This window comes from Phyllostomus hastatus, unplaced genomic scaffold, assembly GCF_019186645.2.
Source record: "Phyllostomus hastatus isolate PE091 unplaced genomic scaffold, TTU_PhHast_1.1 phas_scaffold_129, whole genome shotgun sequence".
Lineage (NCBI taxonomy): Eukaryota > Metazoa > Chordata > Mammalia > Chiroptera > Phyllostomidae > Phyllostomus > Phyllostomus hastatus.
In genome coordinates, this window is record NW_025334009.1 from 34,397,477 (window position 1) to 34,420,867 (window position 23,391).

The 23,391-nt window shown below is 38.8% G+C and overlaps 1 protein-coding gene across 4 annotated transcripts; it reads left to right on the forward strand.

Annotated features, from left to right (window-relative positions):
• The first annotated feature begins 32 nt into the window (after nt 1–32).
• On the forward strand, nt 33–19,619 carry FAIM (Fas apoptotic inhibitory molecule). Of its 4 annotated transcripts, XM_045857217.1 has the most exons (6): nt 33–211; nt 4,157–4,215; nt 5,583–5,715; nt 6,061–6,289; nt 16,039–16,088; nt 19,145–19,619. In XM_045857217.1, the coding sequence occupies exons 2-6, from the start codon at nt 4,172–4,174 to the stop codon at nt 19,289–19,291; spliced, it is 603 nt and encodes a 200-aa protein (XP_045713173.1). In that variant the 5' UTR covers nt 33–211; nt 4,157–4,171; the 3' UTR covers nt 19,292–19,619. The 4 variants fall into 4 exon arrangements, with proteins under 4 accessions (XP_045713173.1, XP_045713176.1, XP_045713175.1 ...); XM_045857220.1 differs by lacking the exon at nt 4,157–4,215 and having other exon boundaries at nt 56–211; XM_045857219.1 differs by lacking the exons at nt 33–211; nt 4,157–4,215 and adding an exon at nt 312–633.
• Nucleotides 19,620–23,391: the final 3,772 nt, after the last annotated feature.

Genomic DNA, 23,391 nt, shown 5'->3' on the forward strand with positions numbered 1-23,391 from the left:
CCCGCGGAACGGTGGGCGGGGCTGGGGCGCCCCAGGGGACCTGAAACGCGACAAACAATCCACGCGCTTTGTACCCGCGCTCTCCAAGCTTTAGTTTCTACGGAGGCGGCGTCTGGTTCTCGGCGAAGGGAGAAGCCCCAGCGGCCTACCTGCGGGAGGCCGCACTGACCCGTGGAGTGGCCCGGAGCCTCACACCGCCCACTGTGTACAGGTGAGACCCGCGGCCCACGTGCGGCACCGTGGCCCGGACCCCGGATGCCCCTGCGCGCAGCCTCGGGCGCCCCCTCTGCAGCGGGAGCGGCCGCCATCTCTGAGAGGCGGCGGAGGGCGCAGCGAGCTGTGGGGCGGCGTCTACGCGGCCGGCCGCGGTGAGCCCTCAGTGAGGCACCGAACCGGCCGGGATGAATTCCGGACCTCTTGAGACGGCCTGGCGGTGATCAGAGGCGGGGACCAGAGTCCAGCGCGCCCCTGCCCGACCAGGCCCTGCGATCAGCCGCTCCAACCTCTGACCTTGTCCCCCAACTGTAAAGTTAATATTGTACTTGTTGAAGTCGAATATTATTGTTGAAAAAGTGGAAAAGCACAAGGAAGGAAGCACATGAGACGAATCCCTGCACTCCGGAGACAACCTGGGTTAGCATTAAGGTGTATTTCCCTCCTTTTCCCAGTAAGCACGATCAGGCTGTTTTTGCAGGACCTGGATCAGAAACGGCTGTAACTTGGCTTCTTTCTCTTAATACATCATGGGCATCTACCTTCGGCTTTAAATGTTTTCCCACGTTTCTTTTTATTGACCGCACTAGATTGTGACGTTGTGTGACAGGTTGACCTCTGCATCCTTCCCTGGAGTCTGGCCCCGGTTTGACCTTCAGTTTGCTGAGTGACAGGACTGTGATTTACTTAATGGAATCCGACCCTGATGGTGAACATACACATAGTTTTCAGTTTATAGCTGTTACAAAAGCAATTTGTTAGCAGTGTTCCGTCTGGGTTTTTTTTTGGTTTTTTTTTTTAGCATCATTGCTTGCAGTGACTCCTCTGTAAGGCTTGTAGTATTATATATATTGCAAATTGCTTCTTAGAAGAATTGTTCTCGTTTTTTGTACCCCCACTAGCATTTGGGAATACCTGGTGTAAAGAACTTTCTAACCAACTTCGTTGTAGGTCCCAGTGGGTCACAGAGGACAGGGGGCAAAATGTGAACACCAGTTTGTTAAAGAGTGACCTGCCTTATGGCTGGCCTTACCCAGAGCCAGAGCTTTTGCTGAAAGGGGAACTATGAGTATCTTAGTAATTTTAAAAACTGATTTAACTTTAGCTTGGACAAACCACTGTAGTCCTCAATACGGTTAAGTTTAAGTTAATGCAAAATTGAAGCTGGGGTTAGATGAATCATGGAAACCTTTTAATGTTTAAGTCATACTCTGAAACAGGTGTTGGGTGGCTAGGGAAGGGATGATAAAAGATCATGCGGCTAGGTAGTCACTAGATACTCAAAAGCTTTCCTTAAAGACTTGTAAAAAACTTGGAGTGATGTTCGCATCCGTAAACATGAAGGGAATTTGTTTTTCCATCCTTTTCATTTACAAAGTTTTGTGCTAAAATAGAAGGAATCTTTTTGTCATGATCATTTTCTTTTTTGGTGACGTGGTTCTGAAAATTAAATATATGTATTAGAGTTTAAAACTTACAGTGCCTTGATTCCTTTCCCCCAGATTTTAAACCAAGGCCTTCCCAGGCCTTCCCGCACATTTGGCAGGGTTAGGGTCCTTTCTCCGTGAATCCATTCTGCCCTGTATTCCCTTTACAAGACACATGGCTGTGCTGTCGTCATCTTTTGGCCTCTGGAGTTCCTCACTCTGAGCTTAGTGCCCAGCTCAGTCAGTGCCTGGCATATAAGTGACTGATAACTATTATCATGGTGGATGGATTGAGAAGATGACATGTGTTTATTAAGTCCAGTTTGTAAGTTAGAGATCTGTGTGTGACAGTGATTTCTCATTCAGATGAGTAAGGTAGAGACCAGGGATGAGGACAGCTGTGATCATCCCTCAATTAGAAGTGATACCACATTCCAGGAAACACTACTGACAGGGCACCTGGGTCTTTTGTTTTTAACAACTTCATTGATATATAATTCATATACCATATAATTCACCCATTTAATTGGTGCAGTTCAAGTTTTTGGTATACTATAGTATTTTTTAAAGTGATGGTAAAATATATATGTCATAAAATTTGCCACTTGAACTATTTTTAGGTGTTAACAATTCGGTAACATTAAATACAGTCATAGTGGTGTTCAGCCATCATCACTATTTTGAAAATATTTTACACCTTAAACAGATACTCCATAAATAAATGTTGACTGTATGAATGAATGTTGATCATTTAAAGAAAAAAGTTTTAAAATGTTATCTTGATTTCTAATCTCCCTTTAAATTGGTTGTGTTGTTTTTTTATACCTATATCAAAAGTCATTATAGTTAAGATGGTACCATTCCTTATTTTAGTATATGATACTTGAAGCTCCTTATAATGGATAACTTGGCAATTCTTTCAAGTTTGAATGCTGAAATTACTGAACTTCTAGAGCCTCTAAAAGTTGTAGAGCAAAATTTGAATAATATCCCTAAGTTCTCTCTGCCGTGAGGGATGCCTTATCCAAGTTGATGTTATGCTGTTTGGCTTACTCTATTGCTTTGTGTGTTCTTTGCTTTCATAGTTGTAGGACACCCTCCACTTTCATAGGAAATATGCTAGGGCTTAAGACTAGAAAAATCTACAAATTTTTAAGGTACTAATAAAAAAGGGAGTTTATTTTAGGTACAAAGTATTTTTTTAAAGATTCTATTCATCTATTTTTAGAGAGGGAAGGGAGGGAGACAGAGAGAGAGAGAGAAATATCAACGTGCAGCCGCCGGGGGTCATGGCCCGCAACCCAGGCATGTACCCTGACCGGGAATCGAACCTGCGACTCTCTGGTTCGCAGCCCGTGCTCAATCCACTGAGCTATGCCAGCCAGGGCTTTGGTACAAAGTATTTTGAATATTTACCTAGTTTTCATTCTAAAATTCTTTGCTTTTCTTTGCCTTTTCTAATGCTTTTATAGATGCTAATCTCTTTCTTAACATCTTTTAAAAAACAATTTGTCATTTCTGGATATTTTTAACCAAAGAAGGTTGATGATTTCCCATTTTTAACAAGGAGCGAGCACCCTTGGGCATCTGTAGGGTAGGGAGAGGGCTAGTCTAGGGTAGATCTTGGGAGCAAAAATTAGCGAGCCTGTTTTTCAGTAGAGTTGGCAGGGGTACCACCATTAATCCCAAATCTTCAAATGTGGAGGGTTTCATATGTTTGTAAGTATGTCTGTGCTTCGGGTATCAGTAAAAAAGCTCAATCCGCATTACAGCCCAGTTACGGTGTAGTTCGTTGCACAGGAGCACTGTGGGCTCTTGTTTTGGCTTGGGCCCTTCTAGTGACCTGAGCAAACCACGTAACTTTTGTGGATTCATTGTTGGCACTGGTAAATGAAATGGACTTGACCAAATGGATAGATTAAGTTTGCCGTTATACAGCAAACTGGCATATTCTTGGCTGCTTCCTGCAAACTCAACATTTCTTTGAAGTTATCTAAAATTTTTTAAAATTATATATTCTACCATAATATAGCCTTCTAAAATTAATGTAAAGATTGCATTTTAAATTTGTTACCACCTGTAACATTGATACTTCCAGAAGATGCATTCCATTTATCGTGGAGTGTTATGTACTCTCTGACCTGCTCACTGCCTCACACCCATGGGGCTTCTTCTGCCTCAGTCGAGAAGCAGGGGACCCAGAGGACCTCTAGTTCTCTTGAAGCTCTGGTGTGGTATAATCCTTAAAATAAACTGGAGTTTATTCTCTAGTTTTAGGAAATTATAAATCCATAACACAGAAAAATATGATTAGCCAATTTGCATGACTTCTTTTCCTAAAAATTAGCGATTGCAATTCTATTGGATGTAAAAGCTGTTTCATCAGAAACTGCATGCAATTTAAGAAAGGAATTGCAAAGTTAGAAAAACCCTTTGCAGATGTCATCTTTGTTGCTCTCAATCTTTCTTGCCTGCAATTCTGCTTTTTTCTTTCCTGGCTGCTAATTGGATTAAAGACTGTTTTGCCAACCATGGCATCTGGAGATGACAGTCCTATCTTTGAAGATGATGAAAGGTAAATGTCTTGGGTTGCAATAAACTACCTTTTGAAAGTTTCAAGATTGTTTTAATCATTCAGAACAGTTATCTGGGCTACTTTTTAAGGGACACATTTTGTAAAATTGCACAGTGCATGGATTTGCTTTTCTGTGGTGTAGAACAAGGGTAATAAACACCTGACACGAAGGTGGCCATCACTAATGTGGCATCTTTCATAGGACCAGAGGTAGGATCTCCGAATCCCAAGTTCAGCACCAAGTTCTTGGCAAGCACTTCCAAATGACATAAAGCCCATTTAGTGTCTCTGATATAGAGCACACAAAGTAGATTACAGGGAATGAAGAGTGGGTTGTAGTTAAGAGAATAGCCTCTGGAGCCAGAGTCCTAAGTTTAAATCCCATCTGCCACTTACTGTCATTGTGACCTAAGACAAGCCCCAAGCCTCTCTGAACCTCAGTTTCCTTGTCTATCAAATGGTGATCATAATAGTACCTGTCTCAGGGTGAGGATTCTAGGAGTTACTGTCTGTAAAGCCCTTAGAACAGCGACTGGCACACTGAGCACTTCCTGTGAGCTATGATGCTGTAATGTGACTTCTCTCAAAGCTAAAAACCCGTATCAATGTAAAAATATTTTTTCTGTTATATTTGTATTATACATGTAATTTACATAGGACATGTGTTTTATATTAAAATGTTTATATTATGTTTTAATATATGTTATATATTAAAATGTTATATAAATATATGTTATATATTTAAATTGGTCTGAAAACTTGTGACTAACTAGAATCCTTCATTTTTTATACGGTTTCCTATAGTAATGGCAAGTTACTATTTTCCATAACATTTTAATTTTTGTTATAGGACATTTCTTCCATGACTTCTCAGTCTTACTTTAATGAATTAGAACATTTTTTTGGTTGTTGTTAAAATTAATTCCTAGCCATTGGTTTAACTATGAAAGTTTTGTAGAATTCCTGTCTTGGAATGATTAGATCTGGAGAAGAAAATCCAAAATTAAATACTGCTTTTGAAATGAGGGGAGGGAGAAGTAGAGACTTCATATTGACCTTTCGCAGCATTATTCTGTAGCCAAACTTAGAATACTATCGTGGATAAACTGATAGATTCTTAATCCTATTACTATTAAGGTGACTTTGGAATTATCTGACTGTGCACCCATATAGAGTAGTTTTATCTTAAAGGAGGAGTGTCTAAGAGGGAGAAGATACTTACCTGTACCAGTAGGATTTCTTAGGTAATATCCTTTAATATTTGTAATTTCAGGGGTTTTACAAATCTGTTTTCATTTGAGAAGGATTAATTGGCTAGTCCATTACTGTCTTTGACCTATCGTAATTACTGTATTTTATTCCCTTAGCCCTCCTCATAGCCTGGAAAAAATGACAGATCTTGTAGCTGTTTGGGATGTTGCTTTAAGTGATGGAGTCCATAAGATTGAATTTGAACATGGGACCACATCCGGCAAACGAGTAGTATATGTAGATGGGAAGGTAGGAAAAAAATGCTACTTTGTAAATATGGTATACAGAGAAGGTCGATTTTGTTCATGTAGATTCTTTATATGTGAATTCAGGCTTTTCTCTTATTAAAGTGGTTATCTTTATATTTTGGCCTATATCATTTTGCTGTACAAAGTGATCTAATAATAGTTATAGAATTCATTAAATATAACATCTAATATTTAAACTTAAAATGCCTTTATTTTTATAACCTTTGCATCACAAATTAATAAAACTATATCTAACCAGCATTGTCTTTAATTATATTATTTCTAAAATTAAATATTAAAATTTCCCCCATTCTTGCTTTTTCAATTTTTCTATTTTATTACGTAGGAGGAGATAAGAAAAGAATGGATGTTCAAGCTAGTGGGCAAAGAAACCTTCTGTGTTGGAGCTGCAAAGACAAAAGCAACCATAAATATAGATGCTATCAGTGGTTTTGCTTATGAATATACCCTGGAAATTGATGGGAAAAGTCTCAAGAAGTATATGGAGAACAGATCAAAAACCACCAATACATGGGTATTACATTTGGATGGTGAGGACTTTAGAGTTGTATTGGGTAAGTGATTGCTGTTTCTTCAGAATGTATTGGCTTTTATGACGGCTGTTCAGTTAGTTTTCTAACTGTCCAGACCTTTCATGGAAGCTTTGAATGGCGAGAGTGCAAGTGCAGGTGTATTTTGAATGTGTTCTATGTGAATAAGGTGTTCATTAATCAATTAATTTATATATACAATAAGAGGCAGATTTTATAGCAGTGGATTTCAGGATTATAAACTTTGGCTTAAAAAACCAGATATTGGCATAGACATTTGTTCTTTGATATTTTACTTTAAAAGCATGTCTAAAGGGAGTTGGAAATTTAAGATTCATCTGTAAGAAGGGAATTTTTCTCTAGGAGGCAATAGGGTTAGGACTGCAGCAGATCAAAACTGTCAGAGTCCAGATAAAGTAGATTAAAAAGTAAGGAGCCGTTGAACTTTAAGCTAAGTTCTGTTGTTCCAGATTTACCATCTGTGTCCTCAGTTTCTGTGGGCCTTCAAAACTCGCAGTTTGAATATTTACCATTACTACCTTTTCTCTCTTCTGGTTTCTCCTAGTTTTCCTCTTCATGTCACTGAAGTTCAGACTGTTTAGATCGCCTCGTTAACTCATTGATGTATTTCCTTAGAGAAGGCTGAGCACCTACAGCAGTCAGTGTGCCAGGCACTGAGGATGTAGAGATGCAGAGACCTTGTCCATGCCTTTGAGATTCCACAGTGTAGTCAGATGCTGGCAAATGACTCTAAAAAGATTCTTTTAAGAATGAAAAATGTTTATCAAGTAATAAATGCATTTAGTTAGGGGAAAAAAACAGAAACTCCTGTACATCTTATATGTTGAAGAAACAGGGTCGGGTTATCTAGAAGAGTTTCCTGTGGTCTGGATTTTGTTGATTGCATTCCTGTGATGTTCCTCTGTCTTTAATATTTTTGTAAATTGGTAGTTTACTCTGAAGAATTGGTCAAATGTAGGTTTTTTTTTTTCCTGGCAAGACTACTTTATACTTGGTTGTATCAAGAGACACATGGTATTGTCAATTCTTAATGACATTTGCAACCATTAATACCTAGTGCCTATATCCATGAATTCATTAGCACTTACCAAATGTGGTATTCTGGTTCTATAATTTATTCATTAGGTGACATACTTCTATAATGAGAAGCTTCTTGTTACCTACTCTTTAGTTATACAGAGGTAAAATTTGTATAAGAAATTCAGGAACGCCCTAGCTGGTGTGGCTCAGTTGGTCAGAGTGCTGTCCCATAAACCAAAAGGTCATGGGTTTCATTCCCAGTGAGGGCACATGGCTAGGTTGCAAGTTCGTCCCCAGTTGGGGCATGTGTGAGAGGCAACAGAATGATGTTTCTCACTCACATGGATGTTTCTTTATCTCCCTCCCTCCCTTCCCCTCTCTCTAAAATCAATAAGCATGTGCCAGGAAGGAAGGAAGGGAAGAGGGAGGGAGGGAGAGAATGCTTCTTTTCCCTTTATTTATTAGTTTTCAATATTTTGAATTAGCTTGTTATTTTCCTCGAAAAGGTGATCATTTAGGTTTTTTAAATCATTAGCTCATGGATTTAAACATTTTTTGTGCATTTTAATACATTTTAGGTATTATCTTTACTCATGCTCAAAGTTTCCCCTTCTTGGCCAGTGGGATGGATGCTCCTTAGATTGGCTCCCGGGTCCTGTTGACGCATCCTTGGTCGGCTTTGATAGCTCACTTGCTCTGGTATGACAGGATGTCCTGGGCTGATCATTTTGAACATTTTCTGCCTAAACCTGGAATCACCCATTTCTCCAAAAGACCCGATTTTTGTTAGAGGAAAATAGTACTATTTCAAGAGCATAATATGGCATACATACCTTAAGGATTCACTATTTTTAGGTTCTCAGTGTATGGAGCAAGGAAATGATATAGATGAATGGATAGCAAGGTGGATGGATGGATGGATGGATGGATGGACTTCATCTAATATCTGTATGCCCTTTCTTCCACACTGAGAATCCTTCTCAAGGACACAAAAGAGGATAAATTAGCATATGACATAATTACTTATTTGCTTTGTGCCACATAACATACATAATAGTTTCCATTAACAGCACAAATACTACCACCATTAATATGATTACCAAAAATATTTTTAAACATTTTTGTATCATTTTCCAATTTACTCTATCTATGAACATAGAGCCATTATATACTATGCTCTGTTCCTTCCAACCCATAGTTATTCTGTAAGTCATTCTATTACTCCACTGTGATCATTTTGCTTGTCTGAAACTTGTTCTCTAGTACATTCTTTAGGAATATTAACAATATTGCCTGAGTTTGATATGTTGATGACATTGACACGTGGAGGTCAATTTGGTTAGATATAATATTCTTGGCTCACATTTTCTTTCCTTAAATATCTTAGAGCCCTGGCCAGGTAGCTCAGTTGGTTATCCTGATATATGAAGGTTATAGGTTCAACCTCCAATTGAGGCACATACAAAAAGCAACCAATGAACGCATAAATAAGTGGAGCAATAAAATTGATCCTTCTCTCGCTCTCTCAAATCAATAAATAAAAATTTTAAAAATATCTTAGGTATATTACTCCACTTTCTTCAGGCATAATCTGTTACTATTAAAACATCTGGTGAGCACTGGCTGGTGTGGCTTGGTTAATTGGAGTGTCCTCCTGTAAACTAGAAGTTTGCAGGTTCCCTGGTCAGGGCACATACCTGGGTTGTGGGTTCGATTTCCATGTTGGGGTACATATGAGAAACAACCAGTGGATGTTTCTCTCACATCACTGTTTCTCTCTCTCTCATTCTTGGTCTCTCCTTTCCTCTCTCTAAAAGCAATGAAAAAATGTCCTCTGGTGAGGATTTTTTTAAAAAGTCTGATGACATTCTGATTTTCTTTCTCTTAAACATGCTTTGTTGCTCTGGCTGGTGTAGCTCAGTAGATTGAGTGCTGGCCTGCAAACCAAAATATCACCGGTTCAATTCCCAGTCAGGGCACATGCCTGGGTTGTGGGCCAGGTCCCCAGTTGGGGGTGTGAGAAAGATAACCAATCAATATATCTCTCACACATCGACATTTCTCTCCCTCTTTTTCTCCTTCCCTTCCCCTTTTCTAAAAATAAATAAATAAAATCTCTTTAAAAGTGCCTTTTTTTTCCACCTAATTTTACTAGACTATATCAGGGTAATTCTTGGTTATTTTCTCAGGTACATGGTGAATATATATTTTCAATGTATAGAATCAATTTTTTTAAAGTTTTCTTAAATTATAGTTTTAGTATTAGTTGTGTTTCTTTGCTTTGGTTTTCTTACCTATGGAAGTTTGTGATATATGTTGGATTTTTTTTATCTATCTTCTAAAGTTATAAATTTGTCAGTTTCTCTCATAGTCTTTCTTTCTCTCCTTTCTTTTTGTGTGCCTACCTTCCTTCCTTCCTCTCTCCTTCTTTTAAATGGACTTATTTTCTAGAGCAGTTATAAGTTTAAAGAAAAACTAAACAGAAAGTACAGTTTTTTCATATACTCCCTCTACCCACATCCCCTCAGTTTTCCCTGTTATTGACATCTTGCATTGGTGTGATGCATTTGTTACAATTAGCAAATCTATATTGATACATCATTATTAACTAAAATCCAAGTTTATACTAGAGTTCACTTTTGCATTGTACATTCTGTGGGTTTTGCCAAATGTATAGTGTCATATTCCACCATTACAGTATCATACAGAATAGTTTCACTGCCTTAAAAATCCCTTGCTCCCTCCCTCTTCAGCCCTCTCCTCCTCCCTCTCCCAGCACCCAGCAACCCCTGCTCTTTTTGCCATTTCTATAGTTTGCCTCTTGCAGAATGTCACATAGTTGGAATCATACTACATGTAGTTTTTTCATACTAGCTTCTTTTTTCTTAGCAATATGCATTTAAGATTCCTCTATGTCTTTTCAGGCCTTGATAGCCGATTATAGCTGATTTCTTCTTATTGATGAATAATACCCCATTGTGTGGGATAGCTGCAGTTTGTTTATCCATTCACCTTGGTTGCTTCCAATTTTTGGCAGTTATGACTAAAGCTGCTATATAAACATTTGTTTACATATGTGGACATAAATTTTTCAATCAGTTTAGATAAATAACCAGGAACTTGATTTCTGGATCATTTAGTAAGATTATATTTAGTTTTTGGAAACTTTTGGAGGCTCATCTTTATTTTTCAAAATTTCACAATGATATGTTTAGTAATGTAGCACCTCACTTTACAATAAAACCTGAGATCTATTCTATCTCATTACTTACTAATGGAAATTTTGGTTTTGAAAGGATTAGAATTAGTGTCAATATGTTTTAACAGATTGGGTTTCATATGATGAAACCAAGCCTTTACAAAAATTTTAGAGTCCTGGCTGGTGTGGCTCAGTGGACTGAGGGCCAGCCTGCAAACCAAAGGGTCGCTGTTTTGATTCCCAGTCAGTTCATATGCCTACGTTGCAGACCAGGTTCCCAGTAGGGGGCACGTGATAGGCAGCCACACACTGATGTTTCTCTCCCTCTCTCTCTCCCTTAATAAGTTTTAAAAACTTTAATAAGTTTTAATAAGTTTTAAAAACTTTAAACAAAATACTTTTAGAGACTTAATCAGCTGCTTTCCTAAATTGTAAGACAGTTGACAGTAACTTTTCATAGTCAAACTAGAAAAGGCTACCTAACCTATGCCAAGCTTATAATTTGTTTTCTTTTAAATGCCCAGGAATCTGCATATCCACTGTGGCTTCTGTTGGCCTTTAAAATCTCTTCATTTCCTCCTTCCACTCCTTGCCTGTCTTCACTCTTATCTATCCATTTACAGTCCCTCTTGAGCCTGAATGAGTTAAGTTCAGCCCAAACTTGTCCCTTTCGCTGATCTGGTAAAAGGACAAGGCCAGAACTGTTCACTGACGTGAGGGCAGTATTGTCTGGAGTATGTATATTGCTTGAGCTTCTGCCTCCCGGACCCACCAAGCCCCAGACTCTTCTGACTGAGGCCTGCCTTTTTCAGATCAGTGATGAGGAATGCAGGCTCCTGGGTCAGAGCTGTATGATGGGCAAATTACTTACCCTCTGATCCCTGTTTTCCTTATCTGTAAAATGGGTATAATAATAGCGTCTCCCTCACAGAGTTGCGTGGGTGAGGCATAATAGAATACATATAAAATATTTAGCAATTTATCTCCCATAGTGAGTTCCTTTAAAACATTATTTGTGGTTATTACTGTTGCACATGGGCAAGGAATGGACTTACCTAGAGTCTTGTGGTGAAAGTTACCTACATATTTATTATTTGACAGATTTCAATAACTATATTATGAAACTTTCTTGATTTTACATTGAGAAGTTAAAACACACCAAGGCCAGGAAAAGCTCTTAATAACAAAAACAGTACAATATACTGAGAGGCCATATTCTGTGCCAGATACTACACTAGGCATTTTACGTAAATTATTTCTAACCCTTATAACAATCCACAAGAAAAATGACATCATCTTCATTTTACCCATGAGGAAACTGAGGCCAGTTGAAACTCAGACTTGCGGAAGCATACTGCTAATAAATCACAGAGCTGGGATTTGAACACAGGCCTCTCTGACCACAAAGATCCTGTACCTTCCTTTTCACCACTCAAAGGATATGAGGCACACGGAGGCCTGTGGGTAGCACTGGTCAGCATCGTTAGGTCTGGCAGTCGCCACACCAATGAACACTGTGGGAGGAAAGCAGAGACAGCGAGAGAAACGTACTGTTGTGCTGAAACTTCACGTTGGGAGGAAAGTCTGTGCTCTGAAACCTTGTGCATACCCGCTCGGGTGTATCTGCAGACTCCACGGCTGTTGGTCACATGGGCCAAGGGAATCTGCAGGTAGACAGAGAGGGCAGGGTCCAAGATGAACATGCTCCAGTGCCTCCTTTGATTCACTGAATCCACTCCTGGGCCTTACCTGGTTTGACTCTATGAGATCAATGTGTTCATTTATAACACGTATTTATTTTGATTTTGTTTTTAAGATTTGATTTTATTTATTTTTAGAGAGAGGGGAAGGGAGGGAGAGAAGAAGAGAAATATCTATCAGTTGCCTTAGTACATGTCCTGACCAGGGACTGAACCCGCAAGCCAAGCGTGTGCCCTGACCAGGAATCAAATCAGTGACCATTCACTTTGTGGGATGATGCCCAACCAACTGAGCCACTCCACTCAGGGTATAACATGTATTTTTGAATAGGTGATAATCATTCAGAAATAAAAATTATGTGAAAAGATACACTGAGAAATCTTGCTTCCACTCCTGTTCCTGTCAACCCTGTTTACTCCATAAATATACCCGTTTTGAAAATTTCACTAATTTATTTTGTTCATTAGATTCTATGTGATGTGAAATCATATAGTACTTGTCTTTCTCTGACTGGCTTATTTCACTTAACATGATACTCCCTAGGTCCATCCATGCTGTCAAAAAAGTTAAGATTTCCTTCTTTTTTATGGCCAAGTAGCATTTCGTTGTATAAATGTACCACAGCTTTTTTATCCACCCATGTACTGATGGACACTTGGGCTGCTTCTAAATCTTGGCTATTGTGAATAGGACTGCAGTGAACATAGGGGTGCACATATTCTTTCGAATTATTGTTTCAGTTTTTTTCTGATATATTCTCAGAGGTGGAAACACTGAGTCATAAGGCAGTTCCATTTTTAACTTTTTGAGGTATCTCAATACTGCTTTCCACAGTGGCTGCATCAGTCTGCATTCCCACCAACAGTGCAAATGGGTTCCCCTTTCACCACATTCTCACCAGCACTTGTTGTTTGTTGATTTATTGATGATAGCCATTCTGACAGGTACGAGATGGTATCTCACTGTGGTTTTAATTTGCATTTCTCTGATGATTAGTGACTTTGAGCATCTTTTCATGTCTGTTGGCCATCTGCATGTCTTCTTTGGAGAAGTGTCTATTCAGGTCCTTTGGCTATTTTTTAATTGGGGTTTTTTTTTTGGTGTTGAGTTTTATAAGTACTTTATAAAATTTGGATATTTGCCCCTTATCAGAAGTATCATTGGTGAATATGTTCTTTCATTCAGTCATTTTGTTGATGATTACCTTTGCTATGCAAAAACTTTTTATTTTTAAAATTTTATTTTTATTTTTTTACAATTTTTTAACTTATTTTTAGAGAGAGGGGAAGGGAGGGAGAAAGGGAGAGAAAGAAACATCGAGCAACCCAGGCATGTGCCCTGACCAGGAATTGAACCGATAACCTTTTGGTTTGCAGACTGGCACTCAGTCCACTGAGCTACACCAGCCAGGGCTGCACAAAAACCTTTTAGTTTGATGTAGTCCCCTTTGTTTGTTTTCTTTTGATTCCTTTGACTGAGGCAATATATCAGAAAAAAAATACTGCCACGAGAAATGTCCAAGATAAGAAGCCATAGATAATAGCCATTTTTAATTGAATCCTTCTTGTGTTTCTTCATTCAGATGGAATGAAGAGGAAGTAATATTTTATTACTGCCTTATTACATAAAATCCTTATTATTGATTTATTAGTATATTCTGATAATCCATTCATATCAGTACATAAAGAACATTCTCATACTTTTTTTATAGCTGTAGAGTAAGTTTAAATAGTAAAAAAAATATCGAACTCATTCCAAAGTGATGAGCACTTGGGCTGTTTCTACTCTGTTACTGTTAAAAGCAGTATTGAATACCTTGTTCATTCACATGCCTCCTGGAATATAGTGCACATCTCTCTTTAGGAACAGTTCATAGAAGTGCAAAAGCAGCATTGCTGAGTCAAAGATTAGTTGCATTTGTCTTCTTAGATTTTGTCCAGTTGCCCTCCGTGATGCTTTTGCCATTTCGTACTCCCATACCTAGTTCCACACAGGTTCTCAGGACAGAGCATGTTGTTGGATTTTTGGATTTTTGATATTCTGCTAGGTGAAAAATAGTATTTCAGTGTTAACTTTCATTTGCCTTGCCCAAAATTGAGTGAGGGCGAGCACCTTTTCATGTGGTTAGGGCCTTTTTGAGTTTCTTTTCCAATAATGCCTGTTCATGTTCCTTGACCCATTTTGGGGGGTTGCTGGTCTCTTTCTCCTTGATTGTGAGGGAGGAGTCCTTATGTTACTAAGTTTGCCCTCTGTCTGTGTTGTGAGTTTTGAATATGTTTTTCCAGTTTGTCATTTCTTGCATGACTTTACTTATGTGTGTGCATGGTTTTGTTTATGCAGAAAACTTTCCTCCTTTTATGTAGTCAAATTTATTCCATGTTTCTTTTATGGCCTCTGGTTAGTGGCGTTCCTCAGAGGCATGTTAATAATAGCTGTTACAGAAAATGTGAGTGCATGCACATGTTCAGTAGGCACACTAAGGAAAATTCCAATCTCACCACCATCGTGGCTTATTTCAGCACTGTGTGCTCTCATCATGCACTGGGACATGCTGGGTTTCCCTGAAACAGTGGCTGTAAGTGCTTCCTGCTTGGGCTGCCACTGGGGCGCCCTGATCATATTTCCTGGGCCCCTCTCCTGCTAGCCCAGCTTGAAGTCCTTTCTCCACTCTCTCAGTGAGGCTCCCATCTCCAGGTATGGGGAGAAAAGAATCCTCTTAAGACCATGTTCCAGAGCAGATGGTCTATCTGTATCATACCAGACTAGTACCTCAGCCTTGACCCCTGGACTCCTGGTACATACACAGGTCATACACATCTCTAGTCTTCATTATCTCAAAGCTCGTCCCCTGGTTGCTTGTTGAGTGCTGTTTTCCCTCCTGCCACTTGCCGGGACACTGACATTAATAAGTGGGTCTCCCCTGGCTGGTGGCTCAGTGGATTGAGTGCGGGCCTGCGAACCAAAGGGTTGTGGTTCGATTCCGTCAGGGCACATGTCTGGGTTATGGGCCAGGTCCCTAGCAGGGGGAGTGTGAGAGGCAACCACACATTGATATTTCTCTCTCTTTCCCTTCCTCTCTAATAATAAATAAATGAAATCTTAAAAAACAAAAAAGTGAGTCTGGGGAATCCTGTCTCCAAAATGCATGTACAGTTGTGCACATGAGCTTACACACATACACACCTCCTGAAGTGAGCTATGGCATAGTAATGCCCGGGTGACTCCTGGCAGCAGTTGGCTCTATTGTGTTAGCACTGTACTCAGCACAGTCTACCAGGTATACCTATATTTTTTCTTATGATCTACTAATTTCTCCCAAAAATGAAATCATGACAAAAATGAAGAGATTACTTCACTATCCAGCAAGAAATTTCAGGCTCAATTTCTAACCCTGACATGCTGTCTACACTACGTGAACCCCATGGCAGCCTTTTTGGGTGGTCTTTGGTGCCATCATCCAGCTGGGTCTGTGTGAGGGGCGAGGGTGGCCCACTAAGTCAGAGGTATTAAAGGACGTTCTATGCGGGAAAGTCCCTACTCACAGCAATTTGTATGACCCTCCCTTAAAGATTGTGCTGCACTATTTATTTTGTTTAACAAGTCTTCATCACTTTGTATCGGGACCAGGATTTTCTCTTAAAAGTGTGTTTTGTTTCACTTTGATTTTGTGAACAAAGAATAATCAGTTTCTTCAAATTTAGGAGAATTTGAAAGCTATGAAAAGTTAATGGACTTTTAGGAATCCAGTGTATCAAACCTTTCTAAAAATAATACAGAGTTGACTTCATCTTTAATCATAGATTATAACTTTTTAAATTTGTTACTTTTACAGAAAAAGACACCATGGATGTCTGGTGCAACGGTAAAAAAATGGAGACGGCAGTAAGTGGCTTTTTGATAACCACCCTTCGTGCCGTGCATGTGCATTACTGCTGAAATGCTACTACGTTGTCTAATTATGAAGGTTTTATAAATTGCCACCATCCTTAGTTGAAAACAAAAGAGATGAATTACTCTAGACTCCAAAATCTTAAAACCGTTCCCAGAAGGTTCCTGGGCAGCAAGAGTTTGGAAACAATTTAAGTTGTAAACTTGCATGAACCTCACCTTCCACCTTTCTTTTCCTGGACCAGGCTGTATCCTAAAAAAGAGTTCCCACATTAGAAAGTTCTTCCCCTGCAAAATTGTGCCCTCCTGAAGCTTTACACCACTGCTTCTCAAACACGAGTGCATAGAAATCACTTAAAATTTTGTTAAAATGCAAATCTTAATATTTCCTCAAGTGATGCCAGTGCCACTGATCCACAGGTCACACTTTGAATAGAAGGCTTTTTTTCACACCATACCCTCAAAACAGATGATACTTTCCTAAAAGCCAAGTTTTTGAAAAAGAGACAATGCACACAATGTCAGATGACAACACAAAGCAGACAGGAAAGAGCACTGTCACAACCCCCAGCAGGCAAGTGGAATTTATAGACTGGCCGTGCCAAGAGGCTGCCCACGCACTGTGGCCAAGCGGGATGAGGTCCCCACCTAAACCTCAGTATGTCTGGCTCTTGCTCTCAGTGGCTTGCACTGTCAGTACTGTGGGTGGGGTGAATATAGGAGTGAATTTCAAGCTGGAAGAAAATAATAGTGGTGTAGTATATACAACACAGGGAGGGGGCAGTGGAAGCAGAAGAGACTATCTTGGGGAGCAGGGAGTGTGGGACCAGGACCTGACATCACTGGGTGGAAATTCCCCTGCGTTATGGGGTCAACTGGCAAGCAGGGGGTACCTGCCGTTCACTCTGCTGCACCAGGGTTGCTGAATGAGATGCCCTCTTCTCTAGTCACATTGGTAGCAAGTTGCACAATTGTAGTTGCTGCCATTATCTCCTCTATCTAATGCAGGTACAGGGAAGTGCGAAGAGGCACTTATTCAGACTACGTAGACCCTGCCGGGTCTTGTAGCTGTTTGCTTCTGAGGAAGTGCCCAAGCCAGAATTCAAAAGTTACAAAGATGAATGCTTTTCTTTTTCTTAATCCTGGTAGTAATTCTTGAAGGGAAATTGAACCAGGATTAACTCAAAATTGATCCTCAGAGCCTGAGCTACTCTCCAATGTCAATCTACTGAGTAAGACTTCTTTTATGCAGAGGTCTGGAGAGCTCTTCTGTATTTTATGACTGCTTTTGGAACAGCTTCGGTTACCATTAACATGGATTGAGTACTTACTGTGGGCCAACACCACACCTAGTGGTCCCTTCTGCTCTTACTTTTCTACCCTAGAATTCTCTACATGGAGAATATGCAGTTTTGAATCACATTCCCTCCCATCCTCAAGGAATTCTCCAGTGCAAATGTGAAGAGAACATAGTTTTATGATATTAAGAATGTGGTTGTAAATAAGAAGCTGAAAATAATGTTAATCCATGATGGCCACTTCTCAATAATTGACCAGAAACCACAAGTGTGTGGACAGTAGCCCCTTATGACCCTCATTGTAAGTAGAGCCTAGTTTGCAGGGCAATTTTGGCAGCTTTGTGTCTGGCAGCCTCCCCAGTACTGTGCACACCTGCTTTTGCTGCCTGTGAGTTACAGCTTATTTTCTCCTCTTCCTTTTTATCTGGGAGTTTCATGACCAAGATTATGTATCTGTCAAATTGCCAAGAAGCTACTTAGAGGGACTGTATTGCTCAACTATTGCCCTGCCCTCTAAATTGATCTTTACAGAAGCACAACAGAAAGGCATTTTTCAAGGCTGAAAAAGAGTGAAAAGAACACAGTGCACTCTAGGCGCAGACCCAACCCTTTTAGAGGGGTTCAGTATGCCTCCCCTGAAGAGCTGTTGGCCAAATTCCTCTTAGAGCTAGGAAAAGGCTTCGATCCCAGATGTATCCTGTGCTTGCTTTGGTTAGTTAATGTCGGCTACAGGACCTTTCTCTGCCTGCTTCAGCTGCCAGGAAGCTCACAGCCAGGTTTTGAGGCTGACTGGGGTTTCTTTGCTTTCTGGCTCTTTCATTTTTATCTTCTAATCCTCCTTTTCTTCCTTCCTTCTCTGTACTACTTGGCTCCTATCTTTTTACTCCAGATCAGTAGTGTTATTCAATAGAAATATAGTATGAGCCACAGATGTGACCTTCAAGTGTAATTTTTCTAGTAGCCATGTTTTAAGGTGAAGTTTATCTTATATTTAATTTAGTTTATCAAACTGGTATTATTTAATATATAATCAATGTTTTTAGTGAGTTATCTTACATTGTTTCATATCAAGTATTCCAAATACAGTGTAGATTTCACACTTAAACAGCATCTCTCATGTCAGACTCACCATGTTCCAAGTGCTCAATTTTGCTACATATTGCCAGTGGCTGCTGCATTGGCCAGAGCTAGTCTAGATTTAGTAGATTGTTTGATTTTATGTTATCTGTGTATTTTATTGTAGTCACTTTACATCCTGAGGAATCAGGTTTTCAGAGTGGTTAAGAACACTCCATCCCTTACTGACTAGTAAGCAAGTTATTAACTATTCCATGCTTCAAGGTCCTCTTCATTTCTATAAAATGAAGATAATAGCACTTCTTTGAGGTTATTGTGAAGATGCAATGAAATGATGCATGTAAACTGTTCTTGGTATAAAAACAAGTGACTAATAAATGTTTCCCATTATGTTTATTTTTACTTTTGAAAATATCCTGTCTGCATAGTACATGGTATAGGCAGAGCTGTGAAGTGTGTGTTTACTTTTTCTCTCCCAAACAAGATTCTTAGATTGTAGGGAGTACACACACAGAACTTGCAATCCATAGCAGAATATAAAAGCATCTGGACACAATTTTGCAAAGCTTAACATTTAACTAATATGTACTTCATTATGCCACCCTTCTAGATGGTGTTAATGCCCTAGATAAAGATGAATATTTCTGAGCACTAATTCATCCTTTTGTTGCTTAGGGCGAGTTTGTAGATGATGGGACAGAAACTCACTTCAGTATTGGGAACCATGACTGTTACATAAAGGCTGTCAGTAGTGGAAAGCGGAAAGAAGGGATTATTCATACTCTCATCGTGGATAATAGAGAAATCCCAGAAACTTCTTGAATGACTTCATCTTAATGAAAATCTTAAGTGACAATCGGGACTTCCAAATACTGTGGTAAATAAATATGTTCACTATGTACTTCTCAGTACATTTAGTCTGCCATGTTTATGGTTGGTTGGGGTTTGTTTTCTTTTTTTTTTTTAGTTACTTGAAACTGTAATGTTCCAGGGGTCAGGGGAAAAAATTATGTACAATTGAAAAACCTGCCATTTATTTTGTAAATAATGTAAAAATGTTTCAAAGCCAAATGAAAAATAGGATATAGACCAAAATCATTAATGTTTTACAAAAGGAACTTTTATTATAATAAACACTATAAAATAAAATTGGTGCTGCTTGATTAGTGTTTCTAAAAATGGATGTCTTCATATCTAACTTCTACAGAAGGCTGTCTCTCTAGTTCAAAGCCCTTGGTACATAAGGATATAATTATTAGTTTAATTGGAGAAAATGAGAAACATTTTCTATCTGGAAACTTAATATTAAGGAAATGTCAAATAGCATCACATGTACAGGGGTTGGCAAAAGGAGGTTTACAGTTGTGAGTACACAAAACACAGTTGTTGTTTTTTAAAATTGTTTATTTATTTTTAGAGGGAGGGTAAGGAAGGGAGAGGGGGAGAGAAACATCAATGAGAGAAAAACATCATTCAGCAGCTTCCCGCATGTGCCCAACCTGGGACCAAACCCACAACCTAGGCATGTGCCCTGACTGGGAATTGAACCCACACCTTTCAGGTTACGGGAGAATGCTGATATTTTGTACTGAATGGTAATGAAGACGTCATATCGAAACTAATGGGATGCAGATAAAGATTGTTATTATTATAAGCTAAAATTGATCAGCTAAGCAAACATCTTACACAATTGGAGGGGAGGAATAACAGCAAAATAAATACAATAAAGTAGAAGAAATGAAATAAAGATAAAAGGAGAATAAAACAAACATATAACAGAGGATCAAAAAAGCCAAGAACTGATTTTTTTAAAGACCAGTGTAATTGGAAAACCTCTAGAGAGACTAATTAAGAAAATAAAGAAGGCACTAATCAATACCAAGAGTGAAAGATACCACTTTCAATCCTGCAACATTAATAAACTCGTAACACACGAATTATTTATAAAAAGAAATTTGAAAATGTAGTTGAAATGGACACATTCCTAGAAAATTAGAACTCATTACTATGAATACAAGAAGATATAAACATCTGAGTAGTCCTCTAGCTTTTAAAGAAATTATATTCGTATCTCAAAGAAAACATCAAACAAGGTTACTCACAAAATTCTATCAAACTTTCAAGTAGGAAATAATGTCAATCTTACTTGTGTTATAAGGTCACAAAACCTTGATAGCAAAACCTGACACAGACCTTCAAAAAAAAAAAAGGACCAATCCCAATGATGAAAATAGATGCAAAAACCTCAAATGAAATATTGGCAATCAAACCCAGCAATATATATAAAAAGATAATATATCACAATCAAGTTGCTCATTCCCAGAATGTAAACCTGATTTAATATTTCCATATCAATATAACTCAGCAAATGAGAAAAACCATATGATTATCTTAGTAAAATAGAGAAAAATAATTTGATAAAATTCAACATCCTTTCATGATTTTTTTTAGTGTACCTTTACCAGTTTATTATAGGGGACATTATAAAAGTTACGTATGAACATACTGATGAAGAGGTCCATAGGGCAAGGTCTGAGTGGGACCTGAGCACAGCAGCTTCTGTTGCCTGTGGAGTTGGGGTGTGCCAACAGCTGGTACGTGCATGCATTCACCAATCCAGAAGCTCTTGTTCACAATTTTAAAAAAGTCCCATGGGAACTGAAGTTTGCTTCCTTAAACTGGTAAAAGATCCAGATTCTAGGGAAAACACCATACTTAATGTTGAAAACTTTTCCTTTGAGATCAGTAAATGGTTGAATATTGCCTCTATTCAACCTTTTATTGCAATTCCTAGCCAATGCAGAAAGGCAAAAAAAGAAATAAAATGTCAAAACAGAAAGAAGCTACAATTGTTTGTAGATGATATATACAAAAATCAAAATAATTTCTACAAATAGGAATAGTAAGAATGTTTGGCAAGTCTGCCAATACAACAATTGTATTTCTATTGAGTGCTCTGGAACTTTAAACTTTTATTAAAACACATTGTTGGATTCCATCTGCAGAGTTTCTGATTCAGTAAGTAGGTCTGGTGTGGGGCTCAAGAATTTGCACTTATAATCGGTTCCCAAGTGATGCCAATGCTCCTAGTCAGGAGCCCACTCTTTGAGAACTGCTATATATTAGCAACAAGGAAACAAAATCAAATATATAAGACTATACATAGAAAACTATAAATTGTACTATGTTGTCATAAATTGGGAGAGTCAATTTCTGAAGATGTCAATTTGCCTCAGCCTACTCTATCATTTAATTCCATTCCCATTCAAGATTTCCATAGGTTTCTTTCTGTGGATCTCAACAAGCAGATTCTAAATATATATGAAGGCATCATCAATAATTGTGACTAAAGAACATGGACACTCAAGACAGACTCCCTGGATTTGAATACCAGCTTCTACTTTAGACAAATTACTGAACCTTCTGTGCCTCAGTTTTCTCATCTGTAAAGTGGGGGAAACAATTGTACCTATTACATAAGATTGTTATAAGGAATAAATACATATAGTTTAGATGTGTGCCTAGCACATTTAATGGTGTGTATGAATTTGATAATAAAATAAAAATAGGGAGATGAAATCTACTGGATATCTTCCAGCATCCAGAAGCGGACTCATGCATATATGGACACTTGGTTTATGACAAAGGTGGCTCTATAGAACAATGGGGAAGGATTATTTTTCCAATAAGACACTGGGACAACTTGGTGCCTGTATGGGAAAAAACAAAATTTGGCTCTCACTTCACACTATATAAAAAAAGCAATCCAGGTAGACTGTAGATCTAAATGGAATAGGTAAAAAAATAATACTAATAAAGCATTAAGATAATCCAGGAGAGACTACCTACCTTGGGGTAGAGAAAGATTTCTTAAATACTACACAAGAAATATTAACTATAAAAGAAAATAATGATGAACTTGACATTAAGATTAAGAAACTTTTAAGAGGAAGTCACACAATGAGTAGAAATTTCCAACACATATGACTGACAGAGGGCTTGCACACAATATACAGAATTTCACACACACAAAAATTTCTAAATCCATCCTCAAATTAAAAAAAAAAAACAAAACCCAAAGTAACATGCAACCAAATAAATAAATGCACAAAAGCCTGAAGGAGGCATTTCACAAAGGAGAAAATTCATGACTGATGTTTAGATCCTGGATCCCTGAGAAGAGGCACCACATTCTGGAGTGGAGGAAGAGGCAGATGGAAAGAAGTGACTGTTGAGTGTGTTACTGACCACGAACCCTGCTCTTTTCTCAATTCCAGACCTTTACATATGCTGTACCTTTTTGCTATCTGTCCTTGAAGACTCTGTTCGGAGGCCTACTCCTCTGAAAAATCTCAGCCCCTGCCCCCCCTCCCCCAAGAGCTGTTCATCCCCAGTTGTCAGGGTCACATGGTATGGTACCTTTCTGCCTTCCAACCCAAGAATCAATCTTTCACCTTCTGAAGAACAGTGACCCCACATTACAGGCTGCCTGGCTGAAGTCTGGTGCTGACAGGTCCCACTCACAGCCTTAACCTGGCCCCTCCCCACTCCACCAAAGTGAGGAACAGTTATCATCAGTCCCATTTTACAAACTAGGAAGCTCGACCCTGAGAAATAATAAAATAAATACTTTACTCAAGGGTCACAGAGGCAGGGCTGGATAGCAAATATTGGCCTCTGCAGCTCAGGGTCTGTCTGCAGACATGAGGTGGATACTCAGGAATTACTTGTTCAACAAAGCCATCCGTTGTGTTCCCAGATCTGGGTCGACAGAGATGCTGTCCCCAACTATGGAAATGTACAGCATTTCCAAAAATTTGGGGGGAAAACTTGAGAAAGTACCAAAAAGAGAGGGAGCTAAATGTTTTGGCGTAAGATCCAATGTTGACCAGAGCACTTAGAGCCAAATCACTGAGTAACCA